Here is a 17467-nt window from a genome sequence, read left to right as displayed (position 1 = left end):
CTGCTGTAGTCCATCTGCCTCAAGGTTCAATGCATTGAGTGTTCAGAGATCCTTTTCTGCATACTTAGTTTGTGGCGAGTGGTTATTTGAGTTACTCTTGCCTTGCCAGCTCAGACTTGAAGCAATCTGGACATTCTCCTCTAACCTCTGGCATAAAAAAGACATTTTCCCTCAGAGAACTGCAGCACACTGGACATTTTTCTTTTTCTGACCATTCTCTGTAAACTCTAGAGATGGCTGTGCAGGAAAAAGTCACTTAAATCGCTTTTCTTCCTCATTCTGATGCTCGGATTGAACTTCAGCAGGTCGTCTTGACCAAGTTGACATGCTTAAATGCACTGAGTTGCTGCCGTGTGATTGGATGATGAGATATTTGCATTAATGGGCAGCTGAACATTATATTTTACATATTTCTATGGACTTTTTAAAATGAATTTCATGCATGGATTTTTAAAAAATCCTTTTCTTTCCTGTTCAAATCAATTTGGGTGTTTTTTCCTTTCATGAATTATATCTCCATGAAGATGTTTTTTAGTTTTTTTTTGCCCTGTGTGACTACAATATAGCAGCTGCTTATGAAGTGAATCAGGTCATGTTTCACTTTTAATTCAAAACTGAAATGAGACTGTACAGCAGTGGAAAGTTAGGTGGATATTTTGTTATGTGACAAAACCTGTGTACAATCCAACAGTCATGTGATCAGCATCACATACTGGCCTGCTTTTTCTATGCGCTGCCTTTTCTTTTTAACACAGAGCATTGTGTGACCGGGAGGTTTTTAAAGCTGAGTTTGCAAAACTTTATAAACTTCATCCAGAAACTTCATAATATGAGTGTTTATTCACCTTATTAATAACAGCCATATGCTGACATAGCAAACTGTGATCGCAAAGATGACATACTGATTCACATTATTTCATGAAAACCTTAAAATAAAGAAAAAAGTGTCTTTAGTGTCTAGCTATCCACATTTATATCCATATTTTTTATTGATTTATTTTAATTTAATTGGTTTTCTTCATAATAAGTAACAACAACAACATCTTTGAAATCAAGATTTTCCTTTTTATTGAAAACTTGGCCAGGATTCTGTACAGCAGAGAGGGTGTGCAATGCACAGGGGCAGGAAGACGTGGGAACAGGGGGCTCTAAGGACTCAGTGTCCCATGATGCATCATACCCTGAGCCGAGAATCATGTGTGTAAAACAGTCAGAGACACTGTTCCCTCTTCTGTGTCTCAGAGGACTGTGGAGGGGAATGAAGTGAGGGACTTTAAAAATAAAAAAAAAAAAAAAGGAAGAAAAGCAGGGAAAGCAATGCTCAGCCCATAGGGGAGAAAGAGAAAAATAGAGACAGAGGGGAATGGAGGGTGGTCTGATGGTTTTGGGGCCCTTCCACTGAGGTGTTGTCTCCAGTCAGGGGCAGATACAGATCCTCACCCTTCCCCTCACTGCATTAGATCAAATGCCTTTTTTTAAGGCACTGAGGTAAAGGCTTCAGACATCTCTCCCCCTTTCCCGCTTCCTCCGCCCCTCTCCCTCACCTCCGCTCTTTCTCTTTCTCTCCTTCCCTGAGCCTCACTTGCTGGCCATGGTGTAGCAGCCCTGTTGGTGCCACTGCATGTCACGGATACGCCTCACAGACTGGAACTGAGGATGGCGGGCACCATATTCATTGAAGTGCCTGTATTCGCCCTTCTCCAGCAGGTACTGGCTGCCACGGTATCCGGGGAACTGGTATCCCACAAAGCTGGGAAAGAAGATGAAAGCATAGATTTTAATTTTTTCTTTTTTTAATGGCTTTTAAATTTGGTGATTTTGACTTTGACACTCACGTTCCACAGCTGACAATGATACTGCCCACTCTGTCAGTGAAGCCATAGGAGAACAGGCTGGGGACGTCATCGTCCATGATCTCCATCTTGCGGCCCTTGAACTCTCCCACCTCATACAGGCAGATCTTGTGCTTCTCGGGATCCTGGAAGAGGTGAAAAAGAGGGCGATGGAGGTTTGTTTAGACGGGAGTCTACAGCAAAACTGAAAGTGAAGTTTTAGAATAGAGAAGGGACATTTATACCATTCTGACAGGTCTAAAGGACAGCAGGTAGTCGTTCTTCTGGCAGTTGCTCCAGGAATCCCAGCGGGGATACTCTCCTTTCTCCAGGATGTACATCTCACCGCAGAAGTTCATCTGCTCAAAGCCCACGAAGCTGGAGATGAGACCATGAAGCATCATGAAGCATCCAGTTTTAATCTTAAATGTAAAAATGCACGTAGATTTCATTTGACACTTACGGTCCACATTCAACACGCAGGGAACGCACGCGGTCCATGCCCATCTCACACACATTCATGCACTCATTGCTGATTTCGATCATGCGACCCTGGAAGTTCTCCTGGTCGAACACATACATCTGGTGGAAAGAAACAAGTTAGTACAACAACAATGTGGGTGTGTGATATGAAATTTTTCAGTGTAGCCACTATTATCTGTATCTGAAGCAGGAGCGAACCACCCACCTTGTAGGACATCATTCCCATCTCAGACTTCTTGCTCTGAACAGCCTTTCCGTCAGTCTGGGAGGAAGTCTTGGATTTATCTCCACTGGACATGATTACTGACTGGAAAGAAAGGGGGGAAAGAGTGTTTATTCATGTGACAAGTGTAGCCTTTGAGGTTGTTGAGGAACTCAAAGAATGAATTAAAGATAAAGGAAAGTTTAACCCCTTCCACTTGCCGCTGCACCTCCACTGGCGTGTAAGCGTGTACCTTACCTGTGTGTGCGATGCCTGTGCCGAGCCTCACTCAGAGTGTGTGTGGCTCGGAGTGCACCCCTCGCTTTTATACGCTGGCGCACATAGGAGAGGGATTATGGGAAGAGAAACAAACTCGCTGAGGTCAGAGACAAGAGACAAAAGAAACCCCACATCATCAGAGAGGGACGGACAAAGGGGATGGGGATGAGCAGAGAAGGACCGACACAAGTTGGGGAACAGACTGGCCAATTAAAAGTAACTAGGTTTATATTTCAGACACTTTATTCTTGTGTTTACTTCTAAATTCTTGGATTAAAATAAAACCAAGTTCCTCAGACAGTGTTCAGAAACAGAACGATGTATGCAGTGTAAAAAAAATGTGTAAGTTTTCATAACCGTGACTGAAAACCATGAAACATGGGGCAGCCTTTTAAAAGTCTCATTTCTGTCTGATGGATAAGAGTTTTTCACGTCAGGGACTTCCAGATGAAAACCCACAAAGAGCAGCTGCGAACATAAATATAGGCCGCAAATATCATTTGACTTTGACTGAATGCGTGTTTAATTTGGGAACTGTTGTGTTTTATTATTTATTACTGATGTCTGGTAATTTAAATCACACTCCCGGATCATTAGGGGCATCCAGGTCATGAAATGCACCCTTGCAGCTTCTGGTGACAATTAGATGCCACTAATTGAACAAGAGGAAACTCTAACTTTTCCTCTTCCATTTCTATTCACTCGTTTACACCAATCCAGTTATATCGTTATGCGTGTCTCTCTGCTGCGCCGCTAATCCCCACATTCTCCGTCCCGATCCCGGCCCTTTGTGCCGGGGCACGCGCTGGACTGCTGACCGGGGTCCGAACATACCGGAGAGCCTTTGTTTCCGAGCCTCAGCAGCACTATAGGATCTGCTGAGCTAGACGCTGGAGAGGGACAACAGCATCCAGAGGCCACGCAGCAACTCGGGGAGCGCGCATCATTACTGTGCCAAATGGGGAACTTGCATGATCCGAGCCTTACGCGCGGACGCGCAGAAGTTCGCGCGCTCCCCGACCGTCGGTATAAAACTGAAGCGCCAGGTTCTCTCAAAGCTCTACGCGAGGCAGGCGGTAGGCGCGTACCACTCCCGAGCTCTTCCAATAAAGTGACATTCTAGGTAAGGCTGCATCTCTGCTTTCAACTCAGCTCAGGGTCAGACAGGCAGGTGCACTCGAGGTTCTTTCACACAGAAAATGAAATCCAAAAGCACTTTCTGACACCAGTGAAACACTAGTATTGTTATCAGAGAGATTGATTTAAAAAAAAAAATACGTTTTTTTATTTGTTTGTTTGATTGATTTTTAAGTGAATTAGCTGTTTATGGCCAGAGCCCCCTTCAAATATTTTAGATGTCATGTGGTTGTATAGCATAAATTATTTAAGTGTGAACACCGGCATGTTTTTAATCTGAGGAGTCAAATAGTCAGTTATTTAATCACTGACAGAATAATTTAGACTTTAAAGGATTTAAAACATTCCTGGCCTTTTCTTTATGTGCTGCTCTGTCCTCATTTGCTACATCAGGAGTAAAGATGTACAGAACTACAAGGTCCCCAATGATCCAGCCGCTGGTTACCTCAGGAATGGGCATGGCTCCTTTCTTCAAGGTAAAAAAATGCTTGTGATAAGGTGGATATAAAATGTTTTATTTTAGCTTTACTGACAGTATGATCTAAATGTCTCTCTTGTTCCCACCCTTGCTCTGTCTCCTCAGGTGACTGTGTTTGAGCAGGAGCACTTCCAGGGTAAGTGCCTGGAGTTCACCTCTGAGTGCTGCAACATCCAGGAGTGTGGACTGGACAACATTCGCTCCATCAGGGTGGAGAGCGGAGCGTAAGTCTCATAAACTTTCTTACCAATAACAAGATGAAACTAAGACCCAGTGGACAGAGACAAAGTTAATCAAACACACAAATAGGGTAAAAATACAGACGTATCCTTGCTAAACACCAAAGAGGAGACAGATATATTTGTTTTAAACTGTAGCTCTCCAACCTGCAGTTAAAATAATGTATGAGTTTACCATAAATCTCACTCTGAAAACAAAAAGATTACAGAATACAGACCTAAACTTAAGGGGAGCATCATGTAAACCAGTCTATCTGTGTCTCTCTGTAAAGCTGGGTGGGTTTCGAGCACCATGACTTCCAGGGCCAGCAGTTTATCCTGGAGAGAGGAGAGTACCCCCATTGGGACGCTTACAGCGGCTCCCTCTCCTACCACGTGGAGCGCCTCATGTCTCTGCGCCCCATCTACTGCGCCGTGAGTACACCCCGACTCACTCAGTGTCCATGATGTCCCTCTGTCCAGCTGAAGTCAGAAATCCAAAACCCAACTCTTCTCTCTCTGTTCTGTTCAGTCCCACCAGAGCAGTCGCATGATCATTTTTGAGAAGGAGAACTTCTTGGGCCGCAGCGTGGAGATCTGTGATGACTACCCCTCTCTGCAGGCCATGGGCTGGATGATGCCTGAAGTTGGCTCCATGCACGTGCAGTGTGGCGCGTAAGTTATTGTGAATTTCTCTGTAAATACAAAGGTGGAAATGGCACACCTAACTATCCACTTCAGGTCTGTCTTCATATGTTCTTCTCAGTTTCTATTTTGGGGCCATTAAACATCATCCATCAGTCTAGACAGTTTGTCTTTAAAACTGAACTCTTTAAATCACCAAAATCCCTCATCAGCATGTATTATTACTATTGCTAAAGCCTAATTCTGACAGCAGCAACTAAAACCGACCGCTACCCTCTCTGTCTGTCCCACAGCTTTGTCTGCTACCAGTACCCTGGCTACAGAGGCCAGCAGTACATCATGGAGTGTGAGAGACACAGTGGAGACTACCAGCACTGTAGAACCTGGGGATCCCACTGTCAGACCCCCCAGATCCAATCCATCAGGCGCATCCAGCACTGAGAGGAGGACAGGCTGAGACTGAGGCCACGGCCCACGGACAGCAGCTCCCCTCCACTCCCAACTCCCAACTCCCTTGACCCATAACCCCCTCCTCTCTTTCCTTCTCTCTTCAATCCTTTCCTTCCTCTTGACTTGAGCCGCGACAGCCGCCCCAACCCCACAGCACCACTACTACTGATTTACAGCCAGAGTGTGATAAGAGACAATATCGCACTGTTAAAGCACAGGGAAACACATGCTCCACACGCATGCCGACATAACTGACACACACACAGTGTCTTTTTATTTTGGTTTAGAGGTCGCTACACACTCGCACACAAACACACACCTGCGCTGTACTCCCGCCTGAGCTCGGCGATGAGCAGAGGAGTTCAAACTGAGGGGAGATGAAGCTCCAACATGGTGCCATGTCCTGGAAAACCTCCTCAGCTGCACTCCACCTTACTGAGTGCAGCAGACTGTGATACGGTGCAGCTCAGATGTGTTTTGTTGTTGTTGTGTGTAGGAGCTTGGTCCACAGGTTGATAACTAATAAACTCATTTACACTTCATGTATTCTTTTTCATTATTTTTAAGTCTGTATGTAATTTAATTTGAGCTGAAAGAAAAATATGTGAATAAAGTGGGCTGTCCACTTCCCTCCCTTCCTTCTCTTTCCAGTATGAAACCCATTATTTATGAAAGAGACCTGCTTAGATAGATAGATAGATAAAACACAAAAATATCTTGCAGGAGTTAATCTTTAAGTTTTTTGTGGTGTTGTTCATACTCTTCTGCATCTATAAGTCTTGATGCCAACTAACTAAAGGGACACGGCAGAGAGGCAAGTAGAGAGAATGACTACTGAATGAGTATTGTTATTATAACTATCACTATCTAGAAGCTCTCAGTGGCTGAGAGTGAGCAAAAAAATATGTAAACATACTAAACCTAAAAATTACAGTATTTTGCAATCCAATTCCCCCCCAAAATTTGGGATGCTGTGTAAAATGTAAATACAAACAGAACGCAAAGATTTGCATTCCCATATTTTATTCACAATAGAGAACAAAAAACATATAATCTTTAAACTGAGTTGTAATAGATGCAGTATGTGGTTTAGTATTGTCTTTCTGAAACATGCAAGAGATGCAGGCTTTTGAGCTGAACGCTGATAGCAAGCTGGACGGTCCAGAGGATGGAGAGTCCTTGTTTTCCAAAAAAATTTTCAAATTTCAATTTGTCTGACCACAGAGCAGTTTTCCACTTTTCCTCAGTCCATTTTAGATGAGCTCTGACACTGAGAAGACAGCAGTGTTTCTGGATCATGTTCTCATAGTGCTTTAACCAGCATTTGTGGATGGTGCTGTGACCTGTATTCACTGATTTCTGGAAGTGTTCCTCAAGCCCATGCAGTGATTTCCATGACAAAATCATGCCTGTTTTTAACACAGTGCTGCCTGAGCCCAAAGATCACAGGCATCCAATACTGATTTCCAGCCTTGTCCTTTGGGCACAGAGATTTCTCCAGATCCTCTGAATCGTTTGATATTATGAACTGTATGAGCTGATGATGAGTTATTCAAAGTCTTGCAATTTTTATGTTGATGAAGATTGCTCCATTATTTGTATAAGCATTTTTTTGCAGATTGGTGAACCTCTGCCCATCTTTACTTCTGAGAAACTCTGCGATGCTCTTTTTATACCCAATCATGTAAATGACCAGCTGCTCATTAAGATATATAGTTCCAAAATGTTCCTCCAGCTGTTTTAGTTCCACTTACCTTTCCAACCTTTTGTCACAACTTTTTGGAGATGTGTTGCTGCCATGAAATTCAAAATGAGCGAATATTTCTGATGAAATAAAATGTCTCAGTTTAAATAGTTGATGTTCTATTGTGAATAAAATATTAATTCATGAGATTTGCAAATCTGTATTTGTGTTCTGTATTTATTTAGATTTTATACAGTATCCCAGCTTTTTTGGAACTGGAGTTGTATTTTTACATTTCAAATTTTTAAGTGCTGCATGAAAGACGAACTTGAGCTCAGAGAATTTTCCTCATTGAGATGAAACTTTAGTTATCCCAGCTATTATAGGGTGAAAGGCAGTGTACGCCTTGGACAAGTCGCCAGCCTGTTGCAGGGCTAACACAGAGAGACAGACAACCATTCACACTCGTTAGCAATTTAGAATCACCAATTAACCTAACCCCGCTAAGTACATCTTTAGTTTGTGCAAGGAAGCTGGAGTACCCATAGAGAACCAATGCAGACACAGGGAGAACATGCAAAACCATGGCCAAGACCTTTCTGCGTGGATTTGAACCTAGGCCCTAATTACTGTGAGGCAACAGTACTAACCGCCACACCACTGTGCTGCCCTGAAAGTGGCAATTCTTACATGTATTATTAATAAAAGGTCTTTCATGTATGTAAATAACGGCTATAAACAGAAGCTTTAAAGGATTAAAGCGTGCACACAACTTAATAAGCAACTGGCACAAACTGCTTTTTTATCCGGGTATGCTTTGACTGGCAGTGAGTTTGGGATCATTGTCATGCTGAAAAATGAAGCTGTTGCTGCCAATCAGATGTGGCATACCTCAGCCCTTTCTCCCTGTTTCCCTTCCTTAAGAATGCCTTCTTGACAGCCACCCTTCACTGAGACCATTTCTGATGAGGCTTCAGTAGATCGATCAACTCAAGGGCCAGATGTATCTCTTAGGTCCTGAGCCAGGTCTTTGCTGGATTTCTGAAGAACATGACTTTCAAATTAAAGTGTTCATAGTACAGTGTGACACTGTTACATCTTTACTAAAGACTGAAAACCATTCATTTCAACTTTTTAATCGGACTGATTGGTAATCACATTTTCTGAAAGAGACCTGCTTTGTTTGACAAAGTATATCTAATTTGCTGTGGGTGTAACACATTTCTTAATTCCTTCAGCCACCTATCAAAAGTTGGAGGTGTCTCAAACTGTGTTATCTTTGGTATTTTTCATAGATGCAGTTGAAGAAACGAGAACAAATTGTGTTTTTGTGACAGCCTGCCTAAAGATACAATTTTAAGTTGGTTTGTTTATAAGTTGTCTGTTACGTGTAGACGCAACACTGGTTCAGCCCTTGAGTTAAAAGCCTTTTTTATGCTTGAGTGTCACAGGTCAGTGTTACGTAAGTGGATTAACAAGCACAGAAGCATTCCTCTGAAAACGGTCAAGTACAAGACCTGGACTGAAAATGAGTGAAAAAGCAACCAAAGAAAAATTCTGAAAGATCTTCGGAAAACCCGGAAAACTATTGCTCAAGACCATTTTAAAACATTCCAAGAAAGTGCGGCTCCTTGAAAGCAAAATATAAAGAAATGAGGGTTGGCTCAAGACTTTTCCACAGTACTGTACATTCAAGCTGGATTGGGAATAATACTGAAGAAAAATCAGAAATCACGTAAATATTTTAGAAAGATTAAACTTAACTGATAAATAATATCAACCATACTGCTGTGTTGGTTAAATTTTATAAGAATGACATATATTATATGTGTGTGTTTTGCCTAATTTCACATGCACACTGATAATCATCAGAAGGATCACAGAGAAATCTTTATTATAGGAGACGGATACTGGAACAAAAGTGCCACGGGAACATTAGTAAACAAAACCAGACATAAAAACAAGGAATGCTGAATATTTTCTGGAAGTTTTTGGCAGAACAGAGGCTCTCACACACACACACACATATTTATATATGATGAATCATATCTACAACCAAAGCAATTATTGTCATATGTATAACTAATAAAACAGCCTTGATTACTTCTATAGTACAAAAAAAAAAAAAAGATTTTTTTTTAAAGCATTTCCAACACTTCAGTTAAAACAAACTGCTGTTTATAAACAACAACTCTGCTGTTATGAACAATATTAAACTTGGAACTCTTTACATAAAATCCTTCAAATATGAACAATTAGAGTCGTCTCTGATAGTTCGACAAAAGTTACATGTGTATACTCAGCTGACACAAACCCAAGTCCTTGTGTATTGATTAAGCTCACAGAGTTATGCAAAACAAAACAAATAGCACATTTTGCTCACAGCTCTTCTTTTCCTAAAGGTCAGTAAAATAGGAAAACAAAAAATCCCTCATGTGATTGTCAGCGTGTTTGCACATGGAAGTGAGCACAATATAGAGAGAAGACAAACATTTATGAACACAGTACCAGTATTGGTACTGTATCTATGTCAGTGGGTTTTCACCTGCGCTGAAATATACACAGCTTAATAAAACAAATTCTGAATTGTTTTCAGATGGAAGAAATCGCATGAACTGAGAAAGAAAAGCAAAAAAGAAGTGGCTATCAGAGATGCTAATGGAAGCTCACCTCAGTCTGAACACTGTGCTTACTCACAGCGGTGAAGATCACTGACGAAGCGCTGTCTTTGTTTTCCCCGACTACATCAACATCCCCGTCTCCTTCCTCTTCCTCACCGTCTGAAGACTCGGTCCAGCTGATGGTCACTGGTTCAGGGATGGGACTGGAGCCTCCGATCACATCGATATCTTCGTCATTGGCTTTGACCCAGCTTTCTCTTGCAGACTGTGAGGGTGAAACAGAAGGCTGCGGGCCAGTTGGTGCTGTTCTGCTTTGGCAGTGATCCTCTTCTTGTGTCTCCTTGTCTTCATATTCTCCATCCACATCAATGATCTCATTAGCGCTGCTCTGCATCTCTTCATCTGTCAGACTTCCTTCAGCCAATCGGAGTTCTCTCCACAAGGGTTTTTCTTCTTCTTCTTCTTGTAAAACACCTCCCACACTGGTCAGAGAAACTGTCTCTACATCGATTGCCTCCTCTAGATTTGTGGTGGTTGGTTCAGAGCTAAAGTCTGCAGGTTCAGAGTTGGGTGGCTGTGTCGTCTCAAAGCAAGCCGTCTTGGTCACAGTGGCATCATCACTTGTATCCTCATCTGAATCTGCTCCCCTCTTTTGTCCCCTCCTCAAAGGCCCCTCTGCCTCTTCATGTGACTCGACAGCTGTCTCCTCCTCATGTCTCTCCTGATTTTTCTCAAGCGGTTCATCTGTGTTACAGATATCAACAGGCTGCCCCTGAGTGGGTGGTGTTGATGGCGCTCTGTTGGATGAACTGAGAAGGTCATTCTTCCTGGGCCTGCCTCTTTGCCTGCACCCTGGTTGAGCTGCTGAAAGTGGCTCCTCAAGAAAGGGCAGAGCGTCCTGTAAAACAGAGTCACCGTATTAAACTACAAAAGTGCAAAGTCGAGCCTCAGAGTCATTACTCTTCTGCTCAGTGCTTTAAGCTAAATGCTAGCATAATTCTGCTAACATGTTTCCAATGACACTGATAATTAGAGCTTAAAACAAAGTACAATTGAAGCTGTTGAGAAAACCAACAACTGGTATTTGTGCATGAAACACAGTAAAAAGTACAATGGACAAAGTCAAATTTGGGCATGATGACGACATGAAGCTAAATGGCTGAGAAAAAGATCACTGTGGGAACCGAATGTCTGTCAGCAAGCAAACGTTAGCAGGGATTCATCCTGTGCTGATCACGGATGAATCCGTATGAATCAAAGCTCTGGGTAAGTTAATCAGTTGACAGAGCCTCACTGACATGCAGAGCTCATTTCTTTACATTTTTAAACACATGCGCTCTTTGACCTAGTATTAAAAAAAAAAAAGAAAAGCTCATTCTCACCATTATTTGTGCTTCCCTATATCGGCTCCTGATTGGGTAGGTCTTTAAGAAACCAACATGAGGTTTTTTAACTGTTGATGATATGGCCTTTGTTTCTGCAGGACCCTAAAAAATATACGCACACAGATTATATAGAAGCACACAGCACGTATAGAATCAATGTTTGGCACACTCCCCAAACAGCTGAATTCTGAGGCTTTCAGGGGAGCAGTGTGGCAGCAGGTATGCAGCAAAAGCATGAGCTGAGCACGGGTGACTGATGTTAATAAAGAGTTGTCACATTTCACAGAGAGGGAGCAGAATCTCTAACAGGTTTATGGGTCTCCGGGTAGATTCTCACCAGTCAGATAATTGCTGGTGATACTTTCACGAGGAGTAAATCACTCCTTTAATAACTTTTCAAGATTAATCTACGATTATCCACGTGGGCTTTATTGATTATTATAATACAAGCGCCAGCATATCTAGCCACTGTTTCATCAGCTCCAGCATGAAGCCTCCTCTCTTATCAGAATTTAAAACTTGTAACACATTATACCACAATAACACAACTTACTGCACAGTTCTGTGCTGGGATCACCAGTTGATATCCCAGTGGAAGCAGCTCAGACAGATACGAAGGCGCCAGTTCGTTTAAAGCTTTAAAAGTACGCAATAAAATTTTTAAATCTATTCTAAAACACACAGGGAGCCAGTGAAGGGATGAAAGGACCGGGGTAATGTGTTCATGCCGCATTCTGGAGACATGGAGCCTTTAATACCACAGCACCCTAACAACTATGTAAGTGTGCATATTAATGCACCAGACCAAAGACAAGATCCACACTTCCTGCCAGCAAATCATCTGTAATGAAATATATGAGAGTAGGCATAAATATTTTTTTAAAAAGATCAGAGGACTGATAAAATAGACAGAAACCCTCCAAAAGACAGATGACTCATGACTGCACTTAGGAAGGTAACAAAAACTGACATCATGCAGAAACACATGAATGAAGGAAAATGCAAATATATGAAATGTTGCATGTAAATCTAAAAAAAATCTTATGACAAAAAAAATATAGTTTGTCATAAGCCAGTGTTTGAGAGTGGGATATGTGGAGCAAATAAATCTACAATTAGTCCAAAATGCTGCTGTCAAATTACTGACTGGAACAAAAAAAAAAAAAAAAAAAGAGAGATCACATTAGTCCAGTTTTAGCAGCCTTGATTGCATTGGCTCCTTGAACACTACAGAATCCAGCATGAAGTGGAGCTGTTTGTATTTACAGACTTAAATGATGTTGCACCTGCGCATGTGGTAGATACGCAGCATCCAAACACTCCCTCGGGATCATTTAGGTCTGCTTCCCAATCCCTCCTGACATCCCACAGTCGAAGTTTATTTCAAAAGTGGGTCGGGCTGTTGCCGGACTCTGGAATGATCTCCAAAGTGACCTCAGACAAGTATCAGCTGTGACTGTCTTTAAGCTGATACGTACACTTTTGTCAGGCTTTTGGAAGCAGCCGATGCCTGATACTGTGTCTGGAGGATAGGTCATTGCTGTGTTATTTTATGTAAATTGTGTGAAAGCATGTAGCATGAATTTTTAGGAACCTTTTTATTTTTTACTACTTTTTTTTTTTTTTTTTTACTGTAAAGCACTTTGGTTTTAAAAGTGCTGCATAAATAAAAATTTACTGACTGATTATTTATTTGCTCACCTGGCGCCAGAAGACAAATAAAAAAAATAAATAAATTTATAGATAAGTGATTTGAAACTGTTCTCACCTTGCCTTCCAGACTCTGACAGACGTGTCTCTGCAGTGTCACCCTGACAGGCAGCAAGCCTCTCCTCTCCAGTTTCACCACAGGAATCTGCTGTAGCTGATTCCCTTTACTGCTCACCCCATCACCTGAGGACACCGGGTTCTTCACCTTCACCTTCTTCTTCTCTAGCGAGAACAGATACTGTTTTCGTCTTTTCTTGTAAGGTTGTTTGGTTGGTCTGGCTTCCTCGGTGTGTTTGGGGGAAACAGTGCGGCGAGCGGGGGCCTCGCATGACTGTGAGCAGCTCTGCGGGGACTCATTTTCATTACTCTGCAGCTCAGGTGTTTGACAGCGTCTGACTCTGCGTGCGCTCTTCTGCAGATGAGCCATGTGCGGGGTTTTAGTCTGATCACTGGTGTTCAGGACAGTGTAAGGGCGGGAGGTCTCTGTGGAGCTCACACCGCTCATCTCCCTCTCCTCTGTGGCATGACAGCTTTCAATGTGCTGCTCAAACGACTGAAGTAAGTTGTCCAACATGTCACTCAACTCTCCCTCGCTCTGCTGCTCCAGAGCCAGCACCTCACCGTTTGCAGAACTGGCGCAACCAGCTGCTCCCACTACAACAGCAACCTCTGAAATCAGGCCCTGTGGTTCGTTCGGGTTTGAAATGATGTCAGAGGAGGCAAAGGCACCGCCGCTGCTGCAACCTGCTTGAAGGGGAAGCTGAGCATTTGGAGATCTGCGGTCGCTGTTTGGTAAAATGTCGAGTCCCATCATCACTTCCTCCAGAAGACGATCGATGTGCTCAGGCTGGTCCTCGTGAGGTGGAGGGGCTGGAGCAAGAAAGGGGGATGCTGGAAAAGTATAAGAGACTGCAGGTGACAGCAGGTTGGGACATGGAGACGCCTGGAAGGAGAGGTTAGAGGTAGACAGAGCATGAGCATTGCTGGAGTGCATGGGCGGGGAAGAAAAGGAAGCCGATGTTGCCGTTTTGGCTCTTGACCTTCGTGCCCTGCTTGCAGGGAGACTGCCCTGTAACCAAGGAGAAAAGACATGACATTTAAAAAGGAGCAACAATTATAACTACATTTCTGGACTGTGGCCCATCTAATATCCTGTTTCAAAATAAAATCCTTGTTTTTTAGCTGTAAAAAAAAGCTCTCAAAAGGTTTACTTTTGAGCTCCCATACCCTGTTTTTATTGATTAACCTTTAATTACAGCTTTCCCATCTCTGTGAGTGTGTTGCTCTGAGATGCCACAAACGGGAAACTGAACGTTCACCTGGTCAAACTGCTGTGCTGTAGTTTTCCTTCCACGCTGAGGGGTACTTCCTCCAAACTCAACACACTGCAGCGCATCTCCACCTAGGCTGAGCTCCCACGCTTTGCCACGCCCTCTTCTTCCCGTTTTCAGAGACTCTCTGTTCTTCAGGCACAACTTCCTGCCAACAGCTCCGCCTCCCTGACCTATCCTGGGCATGCTCGTGCCGCACCTGTGCAGGAATGACTTCTGCAGCCTGCTCACCCTCACCTCCTGCACCATCTGAGTAAGCCTTCCTCGCCCTCTCCCTTCGCCTCTTGGTCTCCTCGCCCTCTTCTCGCCCATCTCGGCTCTCCTGGCACCTCCGATCCCAGCTTCTCGCCTCCTCCCTGCTCTTCCCCCGCGGGACCCCTCCTCTTTCTCAGGGTTCAGGAAGTACCTGATGAATCCTGGGATGTTACCTTGAAACTGTTCAAACTGCTCGTCCTCCCATTCTTCAGCCACTGCAACGTCTTGGCTAGCCCACCCGTTCTGAGGGTCAGCAGCACAGAGGGTTGTCTGGCTTGAGAAATGAGGCAGGGATGTGGGGACAGATGTGCATGGCTGTGCCACAACATCAACAGATGTGCTTGCAGCTTCTGGCAAAGACGCTACGTGAGTGGAGGACAGCTGAGGTGTTTGGCTTTCATTTGCAGGGTAGCTGAAAGATACAGGTACAATCTGAGGGGGAACAAGAAGGGGGTCTGTGTGTCCTATACTCTGGAAAGCACTCATATCAATGGTCTCAAATGATGTTGCTGCTTGGGCAAGGGAAGCTGTGTTTATCTGCAGGTCCTCTGTCTGAGTCCACATGTCTTTCCCACCATCTGACATCACCTCTTTCCACAGAAAGGTGCTGCCATCCCTCACCTCTCTCCTCCACCTGCCCTGTCTCCCCTCAGTCTCAGACATCGGAGGCTCTGTCTGCACTCCTACCTCGGCGCACTGCCCAACTCCATCCCTGCTTTTACGCTCCGTTTTCGTCACCTCCACCAGCCCATGGATGCCCAGCTTGGCCGCAGCAGAAATAGCCTGTTGCTTCTCCCGCTCGCCCTCCCCAGCCATCTCTCCAGAATAAAGAAGCCTGACCAAGTGAAGCAGGGTGCAGGCGCCCAGAGCCCGAAACTCCAAGAGGCGACTCTGCCCCTCGGGGGGCGTCGTTGTGGAGGACAGAGCGGAGGAGATGTGGGGGCTGAAAGCTGACAGAATACAGCTGTGTGCGGGTATAGACATCCCTGCAAGACAGGGAGAAATGACAGTGGCAAAAACAAAAACCTAAAGGCAAGAATTAATATGCGTAGAATTTTGTTTTGCTTTGTTTTTGTATGTGTGTCATACCTTCTGCCTTAAGAAGAATATCACAGAACTGGCTGCACTGTTGCTGTCGCTGCAGCTCAGTGAGAAGGAGGGTTTCAAACCCCGGTTTTTGGTAGCACCACATTTCCCCATCCACTTCAGAAGAGAAGATGGGAGGAGAGATATAGGGTGACATGTATTTGGCAAGTGGCACAAATATGCCTGCTGGTCTGGAAATTAAAATAATAAATCTATCAGGACAAAAACACACATTTTGAGTGTATGACTTTGAATCTTTCACAAATTTACACAGATTTTTGTGGTGGAGCTGCAAAAAAAGATAAGTGAGGAAGAGGACTAATGTTGATTAACATGCTTCATAAGCTGTAGTCATAAGGTATGTGCATTATTATGTATATTTGTCAACTACTTTATATAATCATTAATATTTAGCCTACTTCATAAGCTTTAGCTTATTCCCATCAAGCCTGAAGCTTCTCCAAATCCTACTGGAGCTTTCTTTCTCTTCTGTTAGCAGACTCATTTTATTACTATTAATATTTCTACTTTTTGTCGGATAAAGTCAGCAATAAAAGCTCCGTGAGCACATGTTAACTGGGGGTGGGGGGGGGGGAATCAAAGCCCGCGTACAGGATAGTAACGGGGGACTAGCTAGCAGTGAACCCCAACACAGAGAAAAAGAGTTGTAATCTTGTCATGACCAGATTAGTTAACATGTCACAGACAACACCACGTCTATTCTAACATCACCTTCCAACATAACCGGTCTGTTTTAACTACACTCTCCAGGATGGCTAATTAAAGCGGCAATCAAAGGCGGGCAGGTGACAGACACCTGCTTTACTCACCGTCTGCGGGTCTTGAAGCTCTCTATAGAACCACTACCGAGTCAAAAAAATAAAAGAGTTTCGTTTCTAAAAAAAATATAACGGACAGTACTTTGTCTTGCTCTTTTGTTTTTACTTTTTTGTCCGATTTAGTGGGGTCAGCCACAGGTCAGGGTGCCGACCAGGGGAAACGTTGTAGTCTGCCGCTTCGCCGCCAGAGGGCGACAGCGACGCCTCACAGACGCCGCAGGCAGCGGCGCTAAAAGACAGTCGGCCAAAGATCATGTTAACACATTAAAAACGAGAGCATTCATTACTAGCACTTCCGTCTTCGTCTAAACACACAGGAAGCTAGCTGTTTTTTTTGTTTGTTTGTTTGTTTTTAAATTGCTGACGAGTAAGTGAAAGATACCGGCCATAGATGAATATAAAAGTATACAGTTAATTCACCAAATTTACTTTGCACTTTATTATCAGTTTATTTGGCACACATAACTAAAACTAGTCTTTTAATACACCCCAACAGCAAAAGTTACATCCACCAAAATCATGTTTTTCAATTGGTTTATTGAGAGCTTTTACTGTTAAATTGTATTGTATTATTGTATTGTATTGTATTGTATTCAGCAACTCTAAAGGCCTCGAGCTTTTTTCTTCTTTTTTAAAGTAACAATTTAATGCATCCCTTTTCCTAAAATGAAATTCAAATTCTCTCTTACCAAATACTTAACTGGTAATATTTTACCTGTGTTGTTGTCGCACTTTTCTGTTTGTATGATTTAGAAATTATGCTGGAAAAAAATGCTACCGCTAAAACTTGTAAAGAGTCGTGTAAAAAAATAAATAAATAAAAATAAAATAA

At 43.2% G+C, this 17467-nt stretch overlaps 3 protein-coding genes across 5 annotated transcripts; 1 reads left to right on the top strand and 2 right to left on the bottom strand.

Moving 5' to 3' along the window:
• Window positions 1–1044: 1044 nt before the first annotated feature.
• crybb1l1 (crystallin, beta B1, like 1) lies at window positions 1045–2831 on the bottom strand. The gene is made up of 6 exons (XM_030739972.1): window positions 2776–2831; window positions 2521–2622; window positions 2296–2414; window positions 2078–2210; window positions 1836–1978; window positions 1045–1750 (listed from the first exon to the last, which is right to left on the bottom strand). Exons 2-6 carry the CDS (start codon window positions 2611–2613, stop codon window positions 1579–1581), a joined length of 660 nt encoding a protein of 219 aa, XP_030595832.1. The 5' UTR covers window positions 2614–2622; window positions 2776–2831; the 3' UTR covers window positions 1045–1578.
• Window positions 2832–3853: 1022 nt separating this feature from the next.
• On the top strand, window positions 3854–6353 carry cryba1l1 (crystallin, beta A1, like 1). Its single transcript, XM_030739973.1, has 6 exons — window positions 3854–3919; window positions 4327–4409; window positions 4517–4635; window positions 4923–5064; window positions 5162–5304; window positions 5568–6353. The coding sequence occupies exons 2-6, from the start codon at window positions 4335–4337 to the stop codon at window positions 5713–5715; spliced, it is 627 nt and encodes a 208-aa protein (XP_030595833.1). The 5' UTR covers window positions 3854–3919; window positions 4327–4334; the 3' UTR covers window positions 5716–6353.
• A 2964-nt stretch (window positions 6354–9317) lies between these two features.
• LOC115787211 (uncharacterized) lies at window positions 9318–16827 on the bottom strand. 3 transcript variants are annotated; one of them, XM_030739794.1, is made up of 6 exons: window positions 16627–16827; window positions 15800–15987; window positions 14444–15696; window positions 13183–14193; window positions 11412–11516; window positions 9318–10927 (listed from the first exon to the last, which is right to left on the bottom strand). In XM_030739794.1, the coding sequence occupies exons 2-6, from the start codon at window positions 15951–15953 to the stop codon at window positions 10064–10066; spliced, it is 3387 nt and encodes a 1128-aa protein (XP_030595654.1). In that variant the 5' UTR covers window positions 15954–15987; window positions 16627–16827; the 3' UTR covers window positions 9318–10063. The 3 variants fall into 3 exon arrangements, with proteins under 3 accessions (XP_030595654.1, XP_030595655.1, XP_030595656.1); XM_030739795.1 differs by having other exon boundaries at window positions 15800–15913; XM_030739796.1 differs by lacking the exon at window positions 11412–11516.
• Window positions 16828–17467: the final 640 nt, after the last annotated feature.

The sequence above is a fragment of the Archocentrus centrarchus genome, chromosome 10 (genome assembly GCF_007364275.1).
Source record: "Archocentrus centrarchus isolate MPI-CPG fArcCen1 chromosome 10, fArcCen1, whole genome shotgun sequence".
NCBI lineage: Eukaryota > Metazoa > Chordata > Actinopteri > Cichliformes > Cichlidae > Archocentrus > Archocentrus centrarchus.
This window is presented reverse-complemented; position numbering and strand designations above follow the sequence as displayed.

What these genes read in the sequence shown, in the direction of transcription:
- crybb1l1 (XM_030739972.1), bottom strand. Translation starts at nt 2,613, where the DNA reads ATGTCCAGTGGAGATAAATCCAAGACTTCCTCCCAGACTGACGGAAAG. An exon ending in CTGCGTGTTGAATGTGGACC is followed by an intron (nt 2,211 to 2,295) that starts GTAAGTGTCAAA and finishes TCTCATCTCCAG; the next exon opens with CTTCGTGGGCTTTGAGCAGA. An exon ending in CCTTTAGACCTGTCAGAATG is followed by an intron (nt 1,979 to 2,077) that starts GTATAAATGTCC and finishes CACCTCTTCCAG; the next exon opens with GATCCCGAGAAGCACAAGAT.
- cryba1l1 (XM_030739973.1), top strand. Translation starts at nt 4,335, where the DNA reads ATGTACAGAACTACAAGGTCCCCAATGATCCAGCCGCTGGTTACCTCA. An exon ending in TGCGCCCCATCTACTGCGCC is followed by an intron (nt 5,065 to 5,161) that starts GTGAGTACACCC and finishes TGTTCTGTTCAG; the next exon opens with TCCCACCAGAGCAGTCGCAT. An exon ending in ATGCACGTGCAGTGTGGCGC is followed by an intron (nt 5,305 to 5,567) that starts GTAAGTTATTGT and finishes TCTGTCCCACAG; the next exon opens with CTTTGTCTGCTACCAGTACC.
- LOC115787211 (XM_030739794.1), bottom strand. Translation starts at nt 15,953, where the DNA reads ATGTCACCCTATATCTCTCCTCCCATCTTCTCTTCTGAAGTGGATGGG. An exon ending in TATTCTTCTTAAGGCAGAAG is followed by an intron (nt 15,697 to 15,799) that starts GTATGACACACA and finishes CCTGTCTTGCAG; the next exon opens with GGATGTCTATACCCGCACAC. An exon ending in CAGCACAGCAGTTTGACCAG is followed by an intron (nt 14,194 to 14,443) that starts GTGAACGTTCAG and finishes CCTTGGTTACAG; the next exon opens with GGCAGTCTCCCTGCAAGCAG.